The following is a 25,325-nucleotide window of genomic DNA, read 5'->3' on the forward strand; positions in this document are numbered from 1 at the left end:
CAGGGCAGGTTGACGACAGTAGACTACGTATATAATTGCACCCGCAGGGCTGATCAGATTAGATTCAATTGCGTATGCCTTATTGCATGTGGCAACTATAATTATGCCATTGTCATTAGATAAAGTATGAAACTGATTAAAGTTGGCCTGCGCTCAGGTAATTAACCTAAAGAAAAATAATATGACATGTGATCAACCAACCCTTACCCCGGAGAAGAAAAAAATAGGATCAGCAGAATTACAATAGAGTTTCTGCGAAAACAGTAGAAACCCCCGAAAAATTCACTGTTGAATTAGAATATACAGCATATTGAAACGCACTGATATCAGTGGACGACACAAATTGTTTATGTAGGCCTATAGGATATTTGAATAATTAAATTAATGCTTTGAAATTTATATAATCACCATAACTTTTCGTCGTCGGTTAACTACATGACTTTTTAAAAATACATTTCTTATTAGGAATGAATTTTCATTGAAATATTACTTTCGTTTTATTTGTTAAGTGTCGATATATCAATACGTTTAATATATTTCATTTTAATCCATTTAATTTCATGACTCGACAATGTGCATGTCAAACATCGGCGAGATAGTTCGCCGTTTCATCAGAATTATAGCCGAGTTTTCCATTTATACTGCTTAATTGCGCCAATGGCCTCTCAGGGCAGGTTCCTGCCCTGAGAAGCCATATGGCCTCTCAGAGCAGGTCTGCGGATTCTTAAGAATGACCCTTCTCGATTGACGGAGGCATTCTCGCTTGCCAGGGCTCGATCGCCTCCAGCTGAAGCTCCTCAATGCTTGTTGGCGTGAAAATTCAGCGGGAGACGGCGAGACCCTGGCAATAGAGAATGGACTGGAGAATGAAAGCTTCAAAGCTCGGCCAAGTTTTTCAAATCAAATCCATACATAATCACAACACGACATTTAATGTGAAAAAAATTTATTTGATATTGTTTAGCACGATTGAGCTATCAAATCATCAACAAATCATGCGTGTCTACCACTCTTTGAACAATTATCATCGATTATCTACTGGAACTGCAACGGTAACACGAAACTGGCTTACCACCCCCGCGGAGTGGATCTACACAACTTAAAAAGTCTTCATTCGATTCTACTTCTATAAATTGCCTAATTCGTGAAGCCGATTTCAGCTATCTACGACCGCCGATTGTTTGCTAACTGGACTATTTTCATTATTAACTATTTCTTTATCGTTAACGGATAGTTCTTCGTTGGATTTCGCGTCGATTTTGACGTCTTCATCATCGTCTTTCTGCGGATATAACTCAGGATAACCGATCATACATTCTTGCATCGTTCGAAACTGCTCGAAACAGTCGGAGCCCTTCTGCTCAGCAGTGCTGTAATGGAAACACGAAAACGCCTCACGAAATTCCACTCCGCACGGCCCGGTGGCCATGCCCCCCAGACACGGACAACTCCAGTTGATTTCTCCATTGTCTAGAATCAAACCTGAACAGAAACGTACCGGTAAATATCAAGTGAAACAAGTGATTTTTTTATCGGACTGATTTAAAAATGACATTCTCAACCGGAGCTGTGGACAATTTTCTTCTAAGGGTCAGGACCAGATGCTCAAAAGTTGGTTAGTTAACCAGTGGATAATTGACATTACCAGGTAGTGGAAATTGAAAGTTCCTTGCTACTTAGTATTTATCAGTCGATTATCTTTAACCAACTTTTGATTAACTGGCCCCTGGTTTTTTTTAAACGCTATATGTAGCAAGATTCTTTATCTCATTATATTTGGCTGAAGTTGACTTTCTAAATACAAATGGCCCTGTTGATCAATTTTCCAACATTCACACCACATTTCCTGAGCTGTATTCTTTGACTTTGCATAGAAGCATTCAGATGTTCAGAAGTTGAAGATGAAATTGTTTATTCTAGATTAGTGATTTTCATTTGTTGATTTTTCACAAGTTGACACACACAAAATTAGTCACAATAATAGGGGAATTGTTAAACAATTACGTAATTGATGATTGATGTAGTAAGCTTATATACCTGGTTCATCGTCATCTATATCCACCCTCAATTCAGCTTGACTAGGTTTTTCGTGGTCCTCTTTCGTTACAAATATCACCCGATCTTTACCTAGGTATTGAAAATAATCTAGAAGATGAGCAATCGACAACCAACGAACACAAGATAATAAAATTTGATTGGAATTTGTCTTGAAATTTACTTCCGGGTTCAGTTCGGCACGTTTGTTTTAGGTGAATTCGGTAACATACCTTGCTCTTTACAATACGACATGTTTGGTTCCAGTGATGGGGTTCAGGAATTAGACGATTGATCGTGAAAAAACACCAAAATCTCCAAATTCCAGCTCAATAACACTCCGCAAAACGACGAAACATTCACATGTCCAAGACACTGTATTGCGCATGCGTCGGTCTGTCGTCTCTAATCATCGGCCGCTGACTTCGGACATGGATTCGGACCAATCCAATTCAAATTAAACTTTATTGTTCCGAATTGCAACAAAGCATCATCCCGGCACATTATTGATTCCAAGTAACCGGTCTCAAAAAATGTTCATTAATCAATTCGCGTTCACTGAGAATATTAAGCCCAAATGCAAATATCCTTTGCCCGTCCTAGCGGTTGGTATCAAGTAACCCTGCCGAGCGAGTATTGCATCCCAAGTACTAATTTGCATTTTTCGGGATGAAACTCTTTCCCACTTGTTCGACCACCTATCTTAGGCAGCAATATCATTTTGTAATATTTTTTGGGTCTGTGTTTGCTCTTAGTCACTACTTCGCCGGTAGTGCTCATACTGTGATAGCGGTGCCCAGCTGTCGCAGCAGTTTGCATGCAATCGCTATGTTTTGTCCCACCCGACAGCGGGAGCCGCTCCTGAAAACGCGTGCCGCTGGTATTTTGATTCGGTTCTCTCGGTGACCGTTCCCACATTCCTTCGCGTCATTGGTAACCAAGTTATGATGCCTTAGATTCCGTTGCTTAGTAGCTGATTTTCGGTTGCTACTTTCGCATCGAAACGCCATTTGTGTTTTGTTTGCAACGCAAATTGCTGATAGCTACTCCGTTTGCTGAAAATTATGGAAAATCTTCGTCAAACTTCAATTGCATCCCGCAACGACGGGACTGAGAATCAATCGGACATCATGACTGATGGTAAATATACACAGCATTCATACATCGGGGGCATTCATTCGTAACTGAAAATTTTCCAAAATTTTTCTAACTTGATTATCTAACTATCGTTTACTATAAATGTTAGGTTTCCAATATGTTATTTCAGATTCAGAATTTTACCTAGATGGTAAATTATATACAAGCCAAAATATGCATAGTTTACCGGGTAATTACACCAATCGGCTTTAAGTTATATATAACTCGCGCGTTATAAATCAAACATCCGGGCTTAAAGTAATAACATTTTTCGGTTCAGGTATTCCGCATGAGTTATGGCAATCATGTCGACCAAATACTGTCACATTGATAACTCATTACTATACGTATCCCGGTGAACGACCAAAGGTCCTCGGAAGCCCGTTGAACTCCGGATGGTACATGGATAGGATCCCAGAGACAAACTGGTGGAATGTGAACTTGGCTGATAACGAGCTTCCAGCGCGCCTGAAATTGTCGATATGTACCGAAGATGGGCAGGTGATAAAGCTTGAGCCAAGAGCTGATAGATTCGTTCAATCTGAACCAGGCATTTACTTCCTCCAGTGGGGACATGGATCCGTTCAGATTCATTCGCTGCCGTGTCTTGATGGTAATTTGTGGTTCTCTATTTGAAAATATTGAACTCGTTACTGATCTTAGATTTGTTTAATCCGTACACGTTATTTCTTAAACTTTTTCTATTATTTCAGATAAGGAAATCGTCGCAGTTGATTGCATCGAACCAGCGAACAAACCAGAAAGTGACCAATGCACACTGGACGAACCATCGGAATTGAAAACCTCCAATAGCCACGATTCACACGGCGGGTCGGACTCATCATATCTCGGAGGTAATTCGTGATTTTCCAATTGCAAATTGTATCAATATCGTTTAGAATAGATTGGAAAAAATGTATGGATTTTATCAAGATGTACGTGAAAAATGTTTGGGTAATCCTTCCATCGTTCCATCGTATAGATGCGTTAGAGAATGTAAATGACATCGAACCAACAAAAAGAGATGTTGATACTCTGGATAATGTCCACAGTGACTCCGATTCATCTCATATTGCGGGTAATTGATGATTTTACCATTTTAGTGAACTAGATGTAGATGTTTTTTTGCTTCTATGTTTTGTGTAAATCGCCGCGATTAATTCCAATTAGTATGGCAATGTATAAGAAAATGAATTATTATTATTACAATTTCAGATCTTTGAATGCCTCATCATGTTTTAGTAAACTTATAATCCCTTGTTTTAGGTACGTCAGGGGATGAAGGCAATGAACCAACCAGTGAAGACGCCGATAGACCAGACAATGATTCGGCAGTAGTGGACGAACCACCAGAGACAATCGATCGTACAAACATCGATCATGAATCCAAACTAGTGAACACCTCTTCTGGCTTCAAGGGTAAGAGAACATTACGACTAAATCTACGTGAAGCAAATGAATCTACTAGAAATTATATATGAAATAATAATGCAATTGAATTATACTATTTTCGTCTTTTTCGCAGGTAAAATGAAGACATTTCGTAGATTTGCGCGGAGGAACCTCCGAAGATTTTTCGTATGCGGCAGTTTTGGCCGCTGACTCAATTTTCACAAATTTTACATTCCAAGGCGTTTAGTTGTCGCTGTGGGGCCTTGTTACATGTTAGAGGGAGTCCTGCACTGTGGAGCGTTACATTCTTCTCTTAGCTCTACTCAACGTAGACATTTTACCCGATCATCTGTAGTTTCTTCAACCTCTGTTTCTGGGCTTTACTCGCGGCAACTAACGCCTCTTATATACTAGTAAATAATAAATCATGATTAATGTACATTCGGCCTATACCGCCAATAGATTCTCAAATTAGAAAACAAATAAGTTGTTATTTACTTTATCTACTTCGGAAAGACAATCTCACCGAGTATGATTTAGTTGTCTCCAGTAAAAATCGAACCTTGGTCATATCTTCGAGTGACAAGATCTTGGAGTAATTATCTTGAAAAGATAATCACTCCAAGGTCGTATCTATGTCTGATCAGAACTCATAAGGATACAACTTTTGGTAACAGCCAGGGGCCCGGTTTCACGAACGGGGGAATAAGCCCCTTATTCAGGTTAGTTGGCTAATTCGAATTAAAATTTTGAGGTTAATTTTCGATGCCCGTTTAGCCCAGGAATTAGTGAAATTACGAGCAGGTCAACAACTCACTTGCATCCAAATTGACGTTCGCTTGGTAAATCAAGTTCCTCACAATAAACCAATCGAACAGTAATCACATGGAAAACTTAACAAAAGACAACTCAGCCATCCAGATGAAAACATCACTTGCATCCCAATCGATGTACTATTCCATAAAATCCTCTCACACACCAGCAGCAAATATAGATGAAAAACTATTTCATATATTTTTAATCAACGTTTTATTTTGATTTTTTTCAAAAGTTTTTTTTTGTAAATTTTTCTTACAAATATTCACGACAGGGTTGTTCATTATAATATTTCAGCCGAAAAACAAATATCGGAAGACAATAATAATTGTTGTAATGATAATAATAATAATAATAATAATAAATAAATAAATCATCAGCCATTATACATTTCGTTAGAAAATACGAATTCTTCATTAAAAGTAAATGAAACACATGATTGAAAATTCCATCATCCTACGGTGATCTTGAATTTCAAAATAAAAAAAAATGTAGTTTCTTGTTCAATTACGATTATTCGGATTTTTACCCGGTTTTTAAGACTTCATTTTCGATTTATGGAACACAAGGAAAGGATATCGTTAATTCGATTTGTGCAGTTAAATTCAATAGCTTTAAATGAAAAATGATTGCCAGTTACATTTGAAAAATCCCCTCAGGTCAGCTCCGATTCAGTGACCCCCCAACCGCAAATAGATTTCTTTCTTCTTATAATACATATAAATTCATTCTTATTTACAACATTTACATTGATAAAAAGGACGCACAAGTGTATGTATATCAACAGATAAAAATGCCAGTTAACAACTGAAATTTTACATCAATGCGCAGGTTTATTATACAGTGCAACCTTGTTACAACGATTTATCGAATGATGTTTTAACAACCCTGAGATTTCAAACCTAGGGAGAAAATTTTATCACCTTCAACACTGGGTACAATCAAGAAAATATCGAGTTGCAACTAAATTAGACCCGAACTATAGAAAACAAATCCAAATTGTTCGTAACGAACTATGAGTTATAATGAATTGATAATTAAACTTGGTAGTCCCCAAATTGTTTAACAAGTATCCGCACTTTACAAATCCCCGGCAAGTGTAAATCAATTACAATGAAGAAATAAATCTCTGAGCAGAGGCGGATCTAGGGTCAGCTTCACGGAGGGGTCCACCCCTAATATAGGGCATATCGTATGATTTAAAAGGCACCCCGATAGAAAGTTCTTCGGAAAACATTAACTAATTTTTGGAAATACTGAAAACGAGCTTATGAATTCAAACTATTTACGTATCAGTAAAATATCTTAAATTTTCAGGGCAACTTGACATTTTTAGGGGAATCCCTTTGATCCGCCCCTCGCTTGGCCCAACAACTAGACAATACAAATTGTTTGGTGAAGGACTGTGATGTTTGTTCAATAAGTTCCATTTGTAATTTCAATGAATTTTTAACATCATTCTAGTATAACACATCGAACCCACTGGCCTTTTAAGATTTTATTCTGGCCAGAGTATTTTCTAACCATTCAGACGCTTATTTTCAAAGATTTAATTTCCACGTACAATTGAAAACAATCCCCCATATTAATACTGAAACAATTTTCAAACAGACACTGAAAACTTCTTTTTCGTTACGCAAACAACTTCAAACGACGAGAATTTATTTCTTCATTGTTCAGCAGCAAAATAACACAGAATTCTCAAAAGGATCCGAGCACCAAATATATCGATCACAATCGTTCATTCTCCACGAACCGGACCACCACTGACCAAACGACCAATTTCCGTTCGTCGACCGCGAAAATAATCAGCACAGAAGTAGTTTCACTCAATAATAATAATAATTATAATATAATCTCATTTCGCGCGATAATTAAATACCCGTTTTTTTTTATCGATCATAAATATCATCGTCGTTCACTCGAATCTACGTTCATTTCGTACGGTTCCGTCGCGCGCACTCACTCACACGCACACATGCGTACACACTCACACGCTAAACTTTAACCGTCCGATTCGGCAGCGTTTTTACGTCGGCGAGAACGTCGAAAGTCCGTCGTTCCGTTGGCGACGTCGATGACGCAGATAAATGTGGTTCGATGTTGTTACTGTTCGTATCCGTTAGAGCGTTAACGGCGCCGCTGTCGCCGGATGACGAGTCACACGGACGATGATGCTGCTGCTGCTGCTGCTGCTGCTGCTGATGATGAAACGATAACTGCGGCAAAGATCCTGAATGATGATGAGACAGTGGAGAAGATGAATGATGATCGTTGTCACCTGGAAGAAAATGAAATAAAGAGCAAAAGTTAATAGAAAGCCGCACATCATCAATGAATATTCATTAGTTACACGGTACAAAAGGTTTTTCAAGATGATTCAAAGACAATCATTTGAGATGATCCAGATATTCTGTCAACTTGAAGCAACAGGGTTCCGGCACACGACCTATCCCGTCAGATGGTGCTAATAACATCGCAGAGGTACACGATCAAGATAAGTTAATTCCTAATTAACTTTGATCTAAATTTCGGCATTTCAATTCAAAAATTAGGAAAAATAATGCATCTAGATTCATCTCAAGAGTTCATATTATGTGGATTGATTTTCGTACATCAAGCATTGAATTCGAGAAATAGATTTCGATTTTGCTCGAGAAGAAATGCTGCATTGACTACGTACTGTACACTAGTGAACCTGGGGGATGATGGTGAAACAATTGCTTGCCACAGTAGCATTGCCGGTACCTCGATATTGTAGTTATTCATAGGCAGAATTACGTTGTTGGCTTTTCGCTGACTTACCGATAGACTGTGAGGTATTTGTATGACGAGGCAATGAACTATGATGGCCTCCTCCTAGAGGTTGTTCGCTGCCATGGTACTGGTCAGAATGTGGCGATTGACTACGAGAACTGACGCTTGGACTGGAGTGAATAATGACTGACACTGAGGTCGGGACGGACTCCTCGCTATCGTCCAATGGCGGATATGCCTGAAAAGTCTGCATTAACGGCGGCCGCTGATAGATGTCGCTGCTGTTTGACAAACAGTGATACGCTGGAGGAGGACTAGTACCTAAACGACAAATAGCGCAATTATAAATAAATATTCATTAATCCAACAACGATTTCATACATTTCTCGAATAAACGAATATCTGACTTACTCGACTTACTAGAAATTGACGAAGCTCGATTATCGAACCCGACAAGCGGACGCCGACTGGCGGTGTCCTCGTCGCTGTGGTAATTCTGCATGGCGACGTGACCTTTACAATAGATCGATTCAATATCCGGCGTTTGCAAATCCTGACCCGAATACGCTAAAAAAAATAACGAAAACCGAACGTTTAATAATTGGGACATACTGGTAACACTGTAAATCAGTGGAGTTTCCACTCATTACGATAGCTATCAATTGCTACTAGTCTAGTTTCTGGTGTTAAAATTCAGTGAAATCTGTTAGAAATTTGATGACCTTCTCTGAAAACAACTCTAAAGGTTTATTAAGTACTGGTACCAGTATACCCCTAATGTACGTATTCGTTAAGATTCTCGGTTATCAAAGTGTCTACGTGTATTCGAAGCGAATTATCAAATACAGTCAAAGTTTGTTTAAATGCCATACTTAAATGCCACTGCTCGCTTAACGTCAACATTTTTCAGCGAACAAATTTGCTAACTCAAATTCAATGAAAATACCATTCTTTATAACGCCAAATTCGTTAAAGCGCCATGTTTTTTCACTGGCCCCAACAATGGCATTACAATGGACTTTTACTGTTTAAGTTCAAACCATTTTCTATTTATTGACCGCACAAGTAGAAATACCTCGGCTATCTAGTATTTCTGAATACTTACATAACGGTAAACCATTAGATATTTGACCATCTTTGTCGTTTGATTGATATGAGGTCGACGCACTCGGCATATCCACCGGCAACGTGATCTCATCCGTCGGGGTCGAGCTATATTCCTCGTTCTTCTTTCGCGTTTTGTAAATAATAATCACCCAAATCAGCGACGTGCCGACCACGCAGCAGACGACTGCGATCACGATTATTCCTATCGTCGTCGACTGATCGGTTAAACTGCCGCCATCGCCGTCACCGACCGGCAACGGAGAATCGTCCTCGTCGACGATTGTGAGCATCGCCGAATCGCTTTCCGTGCCCATCTGATTCGACATTTCGCACGTGTAGCGTCCGCCGTCGGTCGGCTGAGTTTGTATTATGACCAACAGCTGATTTTCGGCGGTGAAAAAGTGCCGCGGCGTCATCACCAACGGTTTGGCGTCTTTCAACCAGCTCAACTTCGGTTTCGGACTACCGCTGGCCATGCACTCCAGAACGGTTGTTTCGCCGACGCGCGATTTCTGATCGTTCATGCGTTTGACGAACGACGGCGTTTGCAGCACGCGCAGCGTCGCGTTCGCGATCACCGTACCGGCGTCGTTCGTCGCCGTGCAGCTGTAGACGCCGGCGTCGGCCGGCTGAACGTTCACGATGAAAAACACGTCGTCGGTCGGCATGACGTGCATGCGGCGTTCGCGTGCCGCCGGGAAATCGTCGCCACCGTCCTTCTGCCACGCGATCTGCGGCGCCGGCTGCCCGCTGGCGGCGCACTCTAGACGTGCAGTGCTGCTCGACTGCACGATGATGTCGACGGGCGTTTTGATGAACGCCGGGAACACGTGCACGACGATCTTCGCTTTCTTCGAATAGGTCTTGCCGAACTCGTTGCTGACGATGCACTGGTAGCGCCCAGCGTCGGCGTCCCGGATCGCTCGCAGATGTAGCAGCGTCGTAAACTTCATGATCCGCCCGTCGCCGGTGGTCGCGTAGTTTTCGACATCCGCGTCTTTGACGACCTATAAATAAACGAGCAATCGACGAGATCAAATATTAAGCCCGTACGCTCATTATTTTGGAGAAGCCATTTCGGCAATCATTTTCCGGGTCAACACTACTTAGCTATGATACACATTCAAACTAAATGAACGGCTACTGTATGTAAATGCACTTGACTTAATTATGACTACTACTACTACAGCGCCTTTCAATCTTTTCAATATTTCAATCTAATCGCCAGAAAAACAAACTACTATTCGATCATTCGAAATTTAATCGATTGCACAATCCAGGGGTAAATCTTCCTTACCAGGTTATTCTTTTTCCACTGGAATTGCATAGGCGAATTGCTGCTACTGGCAACTGAACATTTGAGCGTTATGTTGCCCGTTTTGATAGCGATCTGTGATTTCGGCTGCGTTATGATTACCGGTTTCGGGAAATCCTCTGTAAAGACGCGGAAAAACAAGATTTTAACGACGAATCCCATAGCAAAGGAAATTTTCGCGTCGGAATTATCGCGAAATAAATACATACCGCATTTGTAATCTTCTAAGGGTACGTTGAGAACATTTTTCCCCTTCAACCAGATCGGATGAGCGCACACCGCGTTCACGGTTGTCTGGAATCCCGATTTTTCGAGCCACGCCGGTAACCACGTCAACTGGCAATCGCACAGCAAATTCGTCGTATTGAAATATCTAGGAAAATGAAAACATTACATCGTTATGAAGGTAACCAGATATATCCTTCTGAATAAATTTAATTTCAAAGCAGTGCTGAGGCTAAATTGATCACTTCTTTCTCATTTCTGCCGAGCTTATAAGTTTGGACCCGGCTGGTTGCCCATCTACCCTGCACATTTCTTCTTTAAAAATCATGATTAATTTTACCATAACACACCCGGCAGCTATAGAAATGAACTGATTACAAACTTCATTGCAGTTTACAAAAATGACCCGAGCGATTAGGAGAAACAAGGTATCACTTTTTTAGATCTACAAGGTCTCTAGTCGTTTTACTGTTTTATGTAAATGAACCGAGAACTGCGCGGTACTTACAATTCCTGAAGACTGACGAGCTCCGAGAACGCGTTTCCTTGAATCGTCGTGATCGCGTTGTTGTTCAATCGCAAAATCTTCATCAGCTTCAGTCCGGAGAACGCTCGTTTGGCGATCGACGTAATGCGATTGTTCTCCAACGATAGTTTATGCAGCGACGACAGACCGGTGAACGCGCCGTTCATATCTTCGATCGTCCACGATATTTCGTTGTTACTCATCTCCCTGGAAATACGTGAGAATATTCTTATACAACACTGTATTATGCGATGGAATTCTCCTTTTCTCGCCGGCGATTTCATCGCTTTAACGTAACAGGGTGTGTAAATAGAGAGGTAAGAGGTAATTAGAGGTAAATACTCTATAACAATCCTCTATCATAATTCATAGAGGTAACTGCAATCAAACTTGGATAAGGTATTGCATTACTTAAGTCGTCTCTATTTTTTTAGTCCCAATTTGTATTATCATTACGTTTTGGCGATTACCATATGAAACGCATTTCTCCTCTCGCGCTTTCGAGGGCAGGAATATCGCCGTTACGAGTAGACACTTCAGGGCGGCGTATATCGACCCATAATTTGGTCAAAGTAGCGAAAAATGAACAATGTTTGAATACGTGTTGACATAGCTTTTTCAATTTCACTTCAACACATAGTTCTTTACTACGTTAACAGTAAGCGTATATAGGGAGAGCGAGAATAAGGGCGAATCACTAGTCGGGCAGCTCGTACGTATGTACTACGCGTAATGCATACGAAATAAACCGATATGAAATGCACATTGATACCGAATAGAATTCAATACGCGCATCAACTGACGATATGCGTGCGTGTTTTTTTTAACAACATCATAATAGGTAGCAATTTGTTTTGTTATTTCTATACGCGATAAAATACAACACCAACTGCATATATATGATATATCGATTTATGACGAGAATGAAATTTTTATTATGTATAATATTATACACACTCGGCTCCGCGTGTGTATATCGAAAAATATTGTCATAAATCTACCGCCGATGACAACATATACACAGTAATTATCTCTAAATGAAACTCAACAGTCTGGTGCGTCTATCATGGACATACGGCTTTTTCCCAATATATTTTCCGATGACGTATAATAATAATAATAATAATAATAATAATAATAATAATAATAATAATAATAATAACAATAATAACAACAACAATAATAATAATAATAATAATAATAAATCCTGGCGTGCACGTGCGACTTACAGTATTTCTAACAACGTCAATCCTCGGAACGCGTTGTCGCCGATGTAAGAAATTCGATTGTGGCTGAGATGCAGAAACTTCAGACTGCGCAGTTTCTCGAACGTTCCCGTGCCGATGCCCGTCAGTCGATTGTGGTTCAGATCCCTGAAAATTACGAACAGAAAATTCAAATACAAAATCAAACTGAATATATAATTTGATCATTACCGGTATTTAATTGTTTTATTTCATCCCGTCAACCCTCATGTGATCAACCTATATACGCTGGTCACACTTGCCCTTTGTGTACGACATCCAGGTTCGATCCCCAGTAAGTTCATGTACAGTTGTAATTCATTTCACTTAACCTAACAACTAGTGTCTGCTAAATCTAGTTTGATCTGTTCTGGAAATTATTCAATCTCGCAAAAAACATTTTTTTTCCTACCAATAGATCTTGCAAACTAGGGGGTCCAGGGATACCCAGTGGTGAAATGCTAAACTGACTATTTCAATATTCAACGCCCACTGGTGGACCCATAAAAAGCGGATTAGCCCTGTTAATGTATACCTAACATGTAAACAGCAATGGCCGTCAGTTTGCCATTTGAAATCTGATGGGGCTGATGTGTTTAGGTAGATACAATCAATTGAAACATCAATACTTCCAAAAATAGCTGGATTCCATCTACAGAGGAACAACTGGACAAAGTGGGCTAAAAATGACAACATCAGTTGAAATGATTGCTATGAATCAATCATTATCGTAGATATAGTCAATCCAATCTAATCCAGATAAATGATGAAAATATTAATAATAATAATAATAATAATCTTATATGCGAAGATAATATCCCCCGAAAAATGATATCGCGACCCAGTTATTATCATCGCAGCCGACGACGGGGGGCCCATTAATACAAACGGTTTCCTGTCCGAATCGGCCTATTAGACACGTACGGTGTAATTAGAACTCTACGAGTTATTTTATTAATAGAGTCAACTCATTAAACGTTGTTGACAATGAGAGACGATGGATTATTCAGCGAACGTGATATTTCGATGAATTTTCGTAGCTATCTACGATTTTAGATGGGATCTTATTTTTTTTCATATCTGTATTTGCAGATGAGCAAGTTTCTACTTACAGTTCCCAAAGCAACTGACAAAATTCCCAGCCGTCCGCTTCGATTTGTTGAATTTGATTTTGCGCCAATGACCTGAAATTTACAAATTTTACGAATTAACATCCAGTAATAGTAAATCATCGGAAAAAGTTAATCGACGAAATGAGAGAAAAAAACGCATTAGGGCCACAGGGTTCGACGAGTACAAATCACTTGTTCCTGATAATAACTGTTCAAATATAATCCAATTATGTAACGACCACTGAATTCGTAGCGCAACATGGAAAGGCAAACATCATCAAAATATATACAAATACGTAATAAATTCATAACTCATCTGACAGCTATATCTGGCCGAATGATATTTCAGTACATTCCTTCCAAATACCCGATACTTATATATATACGAATATTTTGGAGGGGGGGAGCTCTGACAGCGTACTTACATTTGCTGCAATGAGGACAATCCATAAAGCCAACCCTTCGATATCTTCGTTAGATTGTTATGGTCAAGTTTTCTATACGAAAAAATAGTAAACGGAGAATGTGTTCATCATTTCTGGTCGTGAAGCTATTTAAAAAAGTTCAATGCGCCGACCCCCTGATTGCTAGATCACACACAGAAAATTACATAAACAGAAATTACAGATGTAAGGTCTGGTAACAATTCGTAAGGGGAGAGGAAAGCCGGCCAGCTGGCTACCAGACACTTCTCGCAGTACCAGATTCCCACCAGTGTTCAAAGGGAAATTCTATTCATTTAAAACGTTTTAAAAATCATCTCTTTTTAATTTCAACTGTTTTTAATATTAGCCAAACGTCGACAAGCAGTCTTTACTTTCCTATTTACGGATGGTTCTAACAATAAGAAATCAATTGAAATGCAACGAAATAAACAATGGTTTTACTGTAAGAAATCAAGCGAATTGCAATGAAATAAACAGTTTTGGAAATCATTTCACTTTCTCTTGTTGGTAACATCTCAGATTTTTAACAATGTGTTAGCATATGTGTGTGGTCTCAAGGAGAGTATCCTGTACAAATTACTTGTTGTATAGAGTAGTGACACTTCCACAGCAGGAGACTTACAATTATTCCCTTTCATCGCAACATTTTTGCCATGGCAGCACTTTGCACCCAAAACATTTTGGGGGGATGAAAATAAACAACTGAATAGCAGCTATGTTAACAGGGGACGAACTATAGCGTACGTTTTATCACAGTATCAAGCCGTAGGCAAATTGCTGAGGATCATTCCTTTAATTCAAACACTTTTCAAAATATTTTGATGCAAATTTTAGATATTTGATTTTTAGATTAGGGGCACAGATTATGCGGGCCGGCATTAGGGTCTTGCGTACAAATCCCCAGATATAATGTGTACAGATGCGAATAATCATACTTACAGGACTTGGATGTTACTGAGTCCCCAAAACGATCCGTCCATCATATGCGTGATCACGTTGCGGCGTAGTTTCAAAACTCGCAGTTTTTCCAAGCCATGGAAACTCAAACCTTCAACGACCTTTATACGATTACGGTTCAATTCCCTGTAGAAACAAAAGTTGCGAGTGAATTAACAAAATCGGAGCATCAAATAAATCATCTGAGTTTACGATGGTGCCAGCAGCAGTAGGGAAGGGATCACCGGACCTTTCAGAACTATAGGATAATGAAATGGTTCAAATTCTTCAGTTTGTGCGAAGACAATACTGCAAGGTTTTTGAATCAAGTTTTATCAAGAAAGGTAATATAAGGTTCTGTGTCACAAAGTTCCATTAACCGTACCGGGGTACAATGAAGCGAGGCATAACCCATTTGCCAGTACAACTACAAACGTTGTTAATTTGCCATTAATCAGGAATCGCAGAATTTTCGGGAGACGATGAAATCCTATTTCAACACACATAAATGATGTCAGTCAAGCTACGGAAAAATACTGACATATTCTGCGAATTTTTGACCAGCACGTGAACAGTAGAAAATATAGCAACCACAAGTTTTATACCACCTAGATAGAATAACTTACAATATAAAACGAAATCTAGAGAAATCATCTTTAATTCTACTTTTCAAAAATAAACGTCATGGGCGATTCCTCGATTCAGGGTTTTACTAACACCTAACACCCATCAATATTCGACAAAGCATGAATAACAGCTACATAACTTCTTTTTATTACGACAAAGACAAATACGCATATTGACTTGTACAAAGTGAACCTCAGCGGTAGCATATCCTTCAGTGTGTATTATATAAGAACTGAACGGAGGCTGCAGACAAATTGGTTAACACCACAGCTGTTCGCTGGATGCTATATACTATATACCCCTATCAATCAACATGTAAACAACCCTTCCTACATAAACAAGTTTATATACATGTATTTCCAGTGGGAGAAAATACAAGCGCAGGCGCACGCCCTGGTTTGCCAAAGTGATCAGGCTGTGGTGGAGACAGTTTAGAAAATGCCGAAGTTAAAAAAATCTAAATACAAGCGCCAAGGCCGGTTTTATAGACTGGAATGAACTTTAACTTTGGGGGGGGGGGGGTAACTCAGTTGCAAATGAATTGAGTTAGCCCCCCTGGGTTAAAGATAATACCAGTTAATAAAACCCGCCCCTGGTTTCTAAAATGGTAAGTAAAATTAGGCTGTGGAGAAAATTCTGTAGTTTGGAAAATGCCGTTCAAAAAAATTAAAATACCAACATTTTTGGACCTGATTTACCCCCTAGTAACTGCAATACTACAACTGTTAGCAATTCAATCCCGAGCAAGTAATTTACTTACAAATATTTCAAGTTGACGAGTTTCGAGAAAATGGCCTTCGGGATTTCGACGATTTTGTTGCGATTCAGTTTCAACCATTCGAGCGATGTCAAGTTGTCCAACGAGCGCGGTTCCAAAGTCGTAATTCCGTTGTAGTTCAGAAATCTGTAAGATAGAATACAGTTGATAACATTTATGGCTGTATCCCACAATTCTATTAGTCCGATTCTGTTAACCATCACCTAAACATCGGCTAACAGAAAATTGTATCGCCAACAGTTATAGGCCTACTATTTTTTCGGCTACTTACAGATGATGCAGTGAGGTGCCAGCCGGGAAATCGCCAACTTTGATCGTCCTTATTTTGTTGAAATTCAAATCCAAATTTCGCAGTTTTGATAGGCTCTCCAGACCGTCGATATTGATATCAGGTATCTCATTGTGATGCCTAAAAGAAAACGAATCGTACGCTTATAACGATTTCCTCTTTTTCTGTTTGAAAAAAAAGGCGCGTCATTTTTTACGATACTTACAGCGTCAAATGGGTGATATTGTTTTCCTGATTGAAGACCGGGATTTTGGTGAGTTTGTTATACGCTAATTTTCTGAAAGACAAAAACATGCAAAGGGAATATTAGCATCATTTCCCCATGAGACTATAAAAGGTATACTGCCCGAAACAATATAACTGGCACCATAACGTTAAATGTACGTAAACCGAAGTTCGATGCATTTAATGCTAAAATCTAGCAATATAACATGAAAGCTTTAATTGACAAATCGAATAAAGGGGAATTAACTAGATTTTGCGAAGTCTGTTCAAGGTTTCACTCCATGGAAATGATGTCTACACGAGGGGATTCAATTGTAATGGACATTTTGTTCTAATTTCCAACGTTTACGCAAGATTGATAAAGATGGAAGCCCCGACTCAAAACTACGACATGAGTTGACTCGGCGACTGAACATTTTTGTTAAGGTGCAATATTTTGCCTCACGTCTAGTATTTCAGTGTCTTATAGGGGGTGCCAACAATTCATACAATTGAGTCACTAGGTGCACCCAGAGGTGGGGTATTAATCGAAGACGCATATAGACCGCAGCTTGATTGACACGGTTCGTCAGCCGTACAATAGTTCGTTCGAATTCAAGTGGTCGCAGCAATAATGAACGAAACGTTCAAGTGGTTCCGTCGAAGAATAGCCAGATCGGTGGAGTCCCGGAGATTCGGTCGCAACAAAACCGACGCCGGAGCGTTACAAACCTCTAGTCGCTCGCGTTTACAATAAAGTTCTGTTACGATCGTAGAGACGGGTTCCGTTTTTCGACGTGAATTTTTTTCGCGCGAATATAATCGCCGCGAACGTAACCCGATCCGGCGGCCCGAGATCGGAAAGCGCCCACTTGAACCGCGCGGGGCCTGAGAAACGACACGAAAAACGAGCGAAAACAGAAAACCGATGAATGAATTCGCGTAAAAAGAAGCCATTATTCGACGACGTTGACTTCACGAATGACTTCGTATTTTTCAAGTACATTTCTTTGAGAATGAAAGTCAACACCAGCGCGACGCGCAATTCGATACATATTTGAAAATTTCTCTTACAACCAAATAATGCCCGATCCCCCTAGTCTTCCTTCCCCTATTTCCTGCATTATCGAGAATGCGTTTGTTCGTTTCTTCCGATAAAACGCTATGTAAATATGACCCCATCGTAGTCGTCGAGTGGTTAGAGTCTATTTTCTGCCGGGGCCTTAGTTTCGCTTGAGCTCCGCTGAACACTGTAAACTTATAATCCGTTCGAGGGGTCGGAATAGCATGTCATTCAAGAGTTAAGGCGGCGGCGGTGAATAGGGCGCGGGGATGTGGACTTAACACCTGGTCAAATAGCAACAAACGCGCGCTAACCTGACGCTCAGAATATATGCAATGCATCTGTGCCTTCCTCGCGTTTTGCTGGACTAGCAAGTACGTATTATTCCCTATCGACAAAATATTTGTTTTAAAAATATAATGGTAGTTCAAACCATATATCGTACCCTTTTTTCAAGAGCGTGATATGATCAATACTCATTAACAAAAACCCAACTTGAAAGTTTATTGACGCCTAGAAAAACAACATACTATATATGCATACTTACATTTCAGTTAAAACTGGTAAACTTTCAACTACTGTACTGTTGATTTGAGTCAAATCGTTATTGCTCAAATCCCTGCAAAACATCAAAATGATGGATATGAATTAAATTCATGGCAAGTAATCATAATAAAAATATGTTCAAAATGTAAATATCGAAATCAAAGATGTGGCCACATGTCCTGGTCCTATCATCTGAAAAGATACTTCATGGGGCCTAAATCTTAACAAAATTGGAATGTAAGCATCGTAATTTCATTTGCTACATCTACCATTCGATTGAACTGTTAATAACCCTAAACAACCTGGCCCGCCTGACACCGGCCGGAAAATCAACTGCAAAATTTCATTTCTTTGGGAATTTTTATTCTCCAAGAGAACACACATGTTTACTCAAGGATTTAGGTTTTCCTGACACTGCCGATTGCTACTAGAAGTTCTTATTAAATCGGTTGAATTCTGACTTAAGCTTTCGCATTGTTCGACCGTATTGTACGATTGTCAATCGGCGATTCAAGTGAACACTAACGTCATTGTCCGTACGGAGAATTCGAAGTATAGCAATTTCACGGCTAAATGCGCCCGGGCTTTGCGCGAATTTACGGATTAATAGTAAATCGAAGTTTTATTGACCGTGCATAAGTCCTATATGTTCGATCCGTACGAGACATGGATACCGAGAAAATGTGTATAAATAAACTCAAGAAATACGTAACAGATGAACCCAAAGATCTTATAGATCTTATCCGATCTCCTCTCCGAAAGCCTTTTATTACTAATTCGGCCTAAACAGTCAGGAAAATAAGATTTTATCATTTGTCCACAAAACATATCTTCCTGTTGCCATATGCTTAATCTAATCTATATCAAAATCATAATCCTTTAATGATTAAAATTGAACCGTTACCCAAATAGCTCTTCCTAAATCCCTTTGATGTCTTGTGAGATTAGGCCCCATTTCTTACGTCACCAAAACAAGCCTTAAGCAATAAAACTGATCCAAACACTGTGTCGAACAACAATGGACCATTTAATTTAAACTTGGTCAAATATACCGTTTTAAAAGCTATAACAAATCTACAATAAGAGCCGTTTTTCAGGCCGGTGCCGAGCTTTTTTGAGGGGCAGCAGTTCTATTTCATGAAACAGGGCGCTTTCCTATTAAAAAGGATAGATCTCGAATTCGAGGTGCCCGGGTACCTGAATAAATCATTTTCGAATGGATACTTTTTAATCTTAAGAAAACACAATGAAAACACGAAAATCTTATCCAAATTTGAAAGAAATGCTGACCCAAATTCTTTGACACTGACCTTTTGAAGGGCACTTCGATGGAAATTTTAGGGGTTCGTTCGTTACCCCCGAACCTCTCTCGGACCGGGCTTGTTTTTCTAACTCGAAAGCTTGTTCATGTTCAGACCAAGATCAGAACCATAAACATTTTCAGATATAGATTAATAATAAAAAATCATAAAGCTTTGATGAACATCTGCTGTTGAATGAGTTGAAATTATCATCAGGTTTATCGCGGCTAAAGCGCCAGCATCACTTGCGCAATGCCATAATACCACCAAGACACATATCATCGGCCGTAAAATCAATCAATTATTGATCGCTGATTGGCTAAGCGATCGATCAACAAAGCAGCGCTGGCGTCCGCTCGAACCAACGGATCCCGAAGAAGTATCTCAGATTATATCAAACGACACGACACTCGAGTCAGCGCTCCGGGTCACTCTCAGCCCTTTTAAGCGTTTATCTATTGACTATACGTGACTGATATTCGAATGGCTTATCACGCCCGTGTCATCGAGGTCGAACAATTCTAAACTTTAAAAGCCTTAGAATATGTTTTCGATCTCTCTCGTGTGACACATGTGAAGTGGTCGTTCATGACGATATGACTGCGCATTGCTGTTGATTTTTCGATAATAAATATTCGAAGCGTCAATAAACCATCGGAGAGATAAAATACCCGTAGCCCGCACCTGTGAGCGGAACGTGCCCGTACCTTTGAAGTCGGCACCGCGCGGCCCGGCCCTGCTTCGGCAACGGATATATCAAAACGACATCAAACAATCTTTCTAAGCGTTTATTTACAAGCAGTCGTGTTTCGATTTTTATGACAGACATAGTAGGCCTACTTTAAAGAACGAATTTCTCATCGGATAACATCGAAAAAGGAGGGATCGGGCAATCATCTGAGTTGATGACCAGGCTGAAGCTCAATGACAATTTCTCTATCAGCTTATCCCTGCGAATAGTTGCCATCGTCAGCCATACGTCTTGAGAACGATTTTCAAACTTCTGATTCATTGCGTATATCGGAGACTGTCAATTCGATGCCTCTTACACAACCCGATGCGGCAAATCATTCAAGATCATCGTTGCAGCGGATCATACGCTATTTTTAAAACAGGAATCCTTCGAACGGATTACCGGTGCCGAGAGATCCTATTGCCTGATGCTGCAGCAGGGAATCGGGGGAACGCGCGCTCTCAAAGTCTAAGTCGTGGATATATGTACTGAGTAGGGAAAAGGTGCCAGAACACGGCATTACATCTGGATCGAATAAATAAAAACCGATTCATACTCTAAAAACCACCAGTGAGTGAGAGTGAGAGGAAACCCATGCTGCTACTACTACTCCTCACGCGCGGGAGGAAAGAACTTTACACATGTCAGATTACTACTGATAGGATTAATGTTTTCGATTTTTCAGACCGAAACTGACCACCATTAATCAGCCGCGTGCTTGATAGGCTAATCATCCGTAGCCGATGAATTATGTCATGTTATTATAGAGGTCAGGGTCCTAGGAAAATCATCCTCCATTTCCCGGGGGTTGGGCCGCGATGAATAAATCACAATCAGAGGCAAAAATGTCCTCAGTTTATCGAGGCTTCCCCGGGCAGATTTTGTTTTTAATGCTTCCTGCCAAAATGCGTCTCGATTGTTTCGGTATAATCTTAAAACCGGCCGTGGCATTTTGCATCGGGCCTATCGGCAAGGTCCAGCCTCAGGAGACCTCGCGTCATGGGCTTACAGAGCATGTTTGCATGTCGCTGTTGCCTAAAACTCCTATTGGATTCATAGAATAGGCTTCCTCAACTCATAGACATTACTATGCGGCTTGGTACTCAAGTCACAGGTGACATGATATATAGGTCAGAATGAATCCAACTGAAGGAATCCATGGATGATTCTGGTTATTTTTGTTATACTGATGATTTTGATCAAGTAATGAGTCCCGGCAACGTACATCCCACCTCCCGATCCCAACAGAATGCACGGGAACACTCTCCGTACTCAGTGTGCACACATACGCACCATTTAGAACCGGCCTTTTAAACACGAATACCTTTCAAACGCATCGACAGCGACGACTTCCTTTTTTCTCCCGTGAATCGGCCCGCGAAAGCCGACGACGACAACGAAGCGCGGATTAAAGTGCAAACGTCGGCCCATTGTACGCGTATAATTCATAATGAATAGCCACAGCGTAAAAGGTGCGACAATGCAAGCGAAGCCTGTACGCGCATACTGATAACATCGTTATAAAGCTGCGAATTCGGCAACAAGTCACGATCGAAGCACGCAGAATTCGTCGAACGTCGTTCACGGGCCGGTGACACGGCTATACAGGCCATTGTCGCGACTGTCAAACGCGACAAATTGAAGACGAGTTGTAGTCCAGGTCCGTTCGTTGAATACACCGCGCGATAGAGAACGCCGAATAAAGAGGGTCGAGAGAAAAAACATTGACATACGATTCACTTCACGAACACTTGTATGATTAATTAAACAACGTATAAATCGATATATTTCGCATATGTGCTTCGTGCGCGCGTACAAGTATTTTCGCTCTTTTTTTCTACGATATCAAATGTAGGCCTATTGAAAATGTTTATGCAGCTCTCGCAGACAGGACCTGACATCATCGAATACGAAATCAGCGCATAACTTCGTCACCTAACCTCTACATTTTACCTAAAGGTTACGACCAAAAATTCATAAAGACTAGTCTTTACGAATTTTTGTTACGACACATAGGCCAATCGCAGAAGGTTCATAAATCGCTGTGAAAATTCGGCAGCGAAAAATCCTGCTTGTGTGCCAATGAATATGTGCACAATTTTCGCCTTATACTTATATCTGACATGCGCAGACTCTGGTCTTTTTGGGGCTGTTAAGAATTGTCCAACTCGATCTCAACTATCCAAACAAAATATTCATTGTAAGATATTATAATATCAACAACATTTTGAGAAGGAGTTGACGAATGATTGAAGCGAGGACTATATGAGTCCTGGTTGATGATAAAATAAACATCAATGAGTATTTATTAACCTATAGCCTAAACCAAACTGTGATTGTGATTTTACTCTTCTCACTAACTACACTTTCTAAAATCACTGAATAAACATTCATGAGTCTCAATGGATATATGAATTTTTCGGGTAGACCTTAGAATTAACAAGAAGGCTTGATTCAATACATACAAGAAATGGTGTATTTGTCAGTTTTTTAGCATCGAAGATTTTCAATACACTGAATTTCTTGAATATGCTAGAAACATTTTAAGCCCATGTCTCACTTCATCCCTTCTAAAATCATAGTTTTTGAATTTCTCTAGAATCAAATTTACACATAAATCATCGATATAACACTTACACCCTGGTTAGTTTAGACAATCCGATAAAAGCATCCATCGATATAGATTTAATTGAATTCGACCGGAGTTCTCTGAAAATAGAAATACCAAAATCGGCGAGTTAGGATAATAAAACAAACACCAGAAGCACCAGCTTGACAGTTTTAAATTGAATTCATCAAATATTTTTCTATTATATCGTCTTAAGTGGTTGGAATTGAGTAAGTTCAAGCGAACTCAACAGGGTTCAGAGATGGGCATTCAATTTTTTTTTTCTTTAGCAGACATTTCTGATTTTTACCGGGAAGCCAAATGACAAATCTATCAGTTAAATATATCGCTGATATCAAATTGGAGCAGTTAAAAACTCCAGTTATACCAGGATAGCTACCTGTTTCAATCATGATGACAACTGATGCGGGTTCAATGCACATGGGACAATAGCTCCCCGATTAAAATTCACAGCCAATTATCGCCTTTTGAAATGATCTAACTGGGATTAGAGTGTTATAACCGCCTGATTTGCAACAAACAATTCATCATGCCCTAGAGGTGTTTGGAGCCAGCTGGTGGACTTAGTAATTAACCCAGTGATATCTGCTAATTATCGACCAATAATCACAGGTAGTGTCATGACTGTAGACAGTTATCTGATGATGCCAATGATAATTTGGCAAATATTGACCAATAGAATCCGAATCACTTAGACCTGCCTCAAATCGATCGCTAACTTGTTGACAGGTGAAAATGAAAAGTGCCATCAATTTCAAAACTGCTTTATTTGAGGCCAAAATGTACGAATTCATAATGATCAAAAAATCATATACGTAACGGAAATACACAAATTAGCTAGGCCCCTATGAAAAGCAGTTTTTTATGAGGCTTAGGCTTCACCCTCCACAAGCCTAGTTTAGGCATAAGACTCCTCAGAAAAAACTGATGGGACATTCAATGGCATCAAAAGGCCCAGACTTACCACAGGTCTAAGCCTATTTGGACATTTACGATTAGCCTACACAGGGTTTATTCACAGCCAAAATCTCAAAATGAGGCCTCAAAGGGTTTCCAATGTCAGGAAACCAACTATCCCTGCTAAATTTAGAGGGTCTCCCATTTTTTGCTCAACCCAATTTCCAAAATTATTTTTTCACAAAACAAATTTTGTTTGCATTTTAATGGGATACCCTGTTATGTGTTATGTATCCTCAATCCACCCTTTCAATGGGCTACTACTAAATACGTATTCGCAGCATCAGTGAATGGAGGCCAGAGACTAGCGATTCATGCGAGTAGTATTATTAGTAAAGAAATGTCAAAATACTTACAGAATTTCTGTCCAAACCGGGAGGTCTTGGGGAATCGTAACCAGACCCTTCTTACTACAATCTACCATCGAACCCAAACAGGAACATTTTGTCGGACACCGTTGCTGAAGTTTCTCCGCCGTGGAGATATCGCCGACTAAATATCCCGTATACAAAACAAAAGCTAGAAAAACCGCGGCCATGATGGATCGAAGCTCCGAGACTTTTATATGCGCGTGTATTGAAGTTTTAGTCCACTATTCCACGATTAGCGTCCCTCATGGGCGTATAATCCTGTCAGTATATAAATCTATCATTTCCGTATATGTTCCCCGATGTGGTGATCGCTACACTGTCGCGTCTGTAAATGATAATTTCGAGGCGCGCCAGCCGTGTATATCCGACGGCGACTCCATATTTCTTCTCTCAATAAGACTGTGAGTAGTTCTGATTGTTCGTCGCTGGGTGGCGCAAGCGCCTCCGCGGTTTGATTGGCTGAGGCGTGTGTCACGTGCAATCGCCGATTGACACCAAGATATCCTACATACAAACTTGCCAATAACTTACAAACACCGCAACGACTGCTCATTTTCATTCCATTAGAAATATCCCCAAACGCAATACAAACATTTAACTCATAGAAAATATTCAATTAGGTCCAGGCTTAATTGTATTGAAAAATTACTTCATTTGACAATTTACTTATAATGTCAATCAATATAAGACGAACTGTATCGATGTTTAAATTTAGCTGGTCTTTTAGTAGTATTTCGTAAAAACTCATAGTTTTGCTGTTGTATTTATCCGATTGGATGG

General features: G+C 39.9%; 3 protein-coding genes across 4 annotated transcripts; 1 reads left to right on the top strand and 2 right to left on the bottom strand.

Annotated features, from left to right (window-relative positions):
* Positions 1–942: 942 nt before the first annotated feature.
* Positions 943–2,414, bottom strand: LOC141902336 (mitochondrial intermembrane space import and assembly protein 40-B-like). The gene is made up of 3 exons (XM_074790010.1): positions 2,268–2,414; positions 2,038–2,127; positions 943–1,482 (listed from the first exon to the last, which is right to left on the bottom strand). Exons 1-3 carry the CDS (start codon positions 2,287–2,289, stop codon positions 1,157–1,159), a joined length of 438 nt encoding a protein of 145 aa, XP_074646111.1. The 5' UTR covers positions 2,290–2,414; the 3' UTR covers positions 943–1,156.
* Positions 2,415–2,964: 550 nt separating this feature from the next.
* LOC141902665 (uncharacterized) lies at positions 2,965–5,014 on the top strand. The gene is made up of 7 exons (XM_074790494.1): positions 2,965–3,174; positions 3,302–3,361; positions 3,452–3,784; positions 3,885–4,025; positions 4,154–4,249; positions 4,438–4,590; positions 4,697–5,014. The coding sequence occupies exons 1-7, from the start codon at positions 3,099–3,101 to the stop codon at positions 4,771–4,773; spliced, it is 936 nt and encodes a 311-aa protein (XP_074646595.1). The 5' UTR covers positions 2,965–3,098; the 3' UTR covers positions 4,774–5,014.
* Positions 5,015–5,656: 642 nt separating this feature from the next.
* On the bottom strand, positions 5,657–24,926 carry LOC141901792 (uncharacterized). Of its 2 annotated transcripts, none has more exons than XM_074789265.1 (17): positions 24,531–24,926; positions 23,226–23,297; positions 18,556–18,627; positions 16,947–17,018; positions 16,724–16,861; positions 16,435–16,578; positions 15,051–15,194; positions 14,091–14,162; positions 13,666–13,737; positions 12,539–12,682; positions 11,292–11,516; positions 10,768–10,931; positions 10,541–10,677; positions 9,242–10,250; positions 8,557–8,703; positions 8,185–8,457; positions 5,657–7,660 (listed from the first exon to the last, which is right to left on the bottom strand). In XM_074789265.1, exons 1-17 carry the CDS (start codon positions 24,710–24,712, stop codon positions 7,377–7,379), a joined length of 3,351 nt encoding a protein of 1,116 aa, XP_074645366.1. In that variant the 5' UTR covers positions 24,713–24,926; the 3' UTR covers positions 5,657–7,376. The 2 variants fall into 2 exon arrangements, with proteins under 2 accessions (XP_074645366.1, XP_074645365.1); XM_074789264.1 differs by having other exon boundaries at positions 8,548–8,703.
* Between the last annotated feature and the right edge of the window lie 399 nt (positions 24,927–25,325).

The sequence above is a fragment of the Tubulanus polymorphus genome, chromosome 3 (assembly GCF_964204645.1).
Source record: "Tubulanus polymorphus chromosome 3, tnTubPoly1.2, whole genome shotgun sequence".
Taxonomy (NCBI): Eukaryota; Metazoa; Nemertea; class Palaeonemertea; order Tubulaniformes; family Tubulanidae; genus Tubulanus; species Tubulanus polymorphus.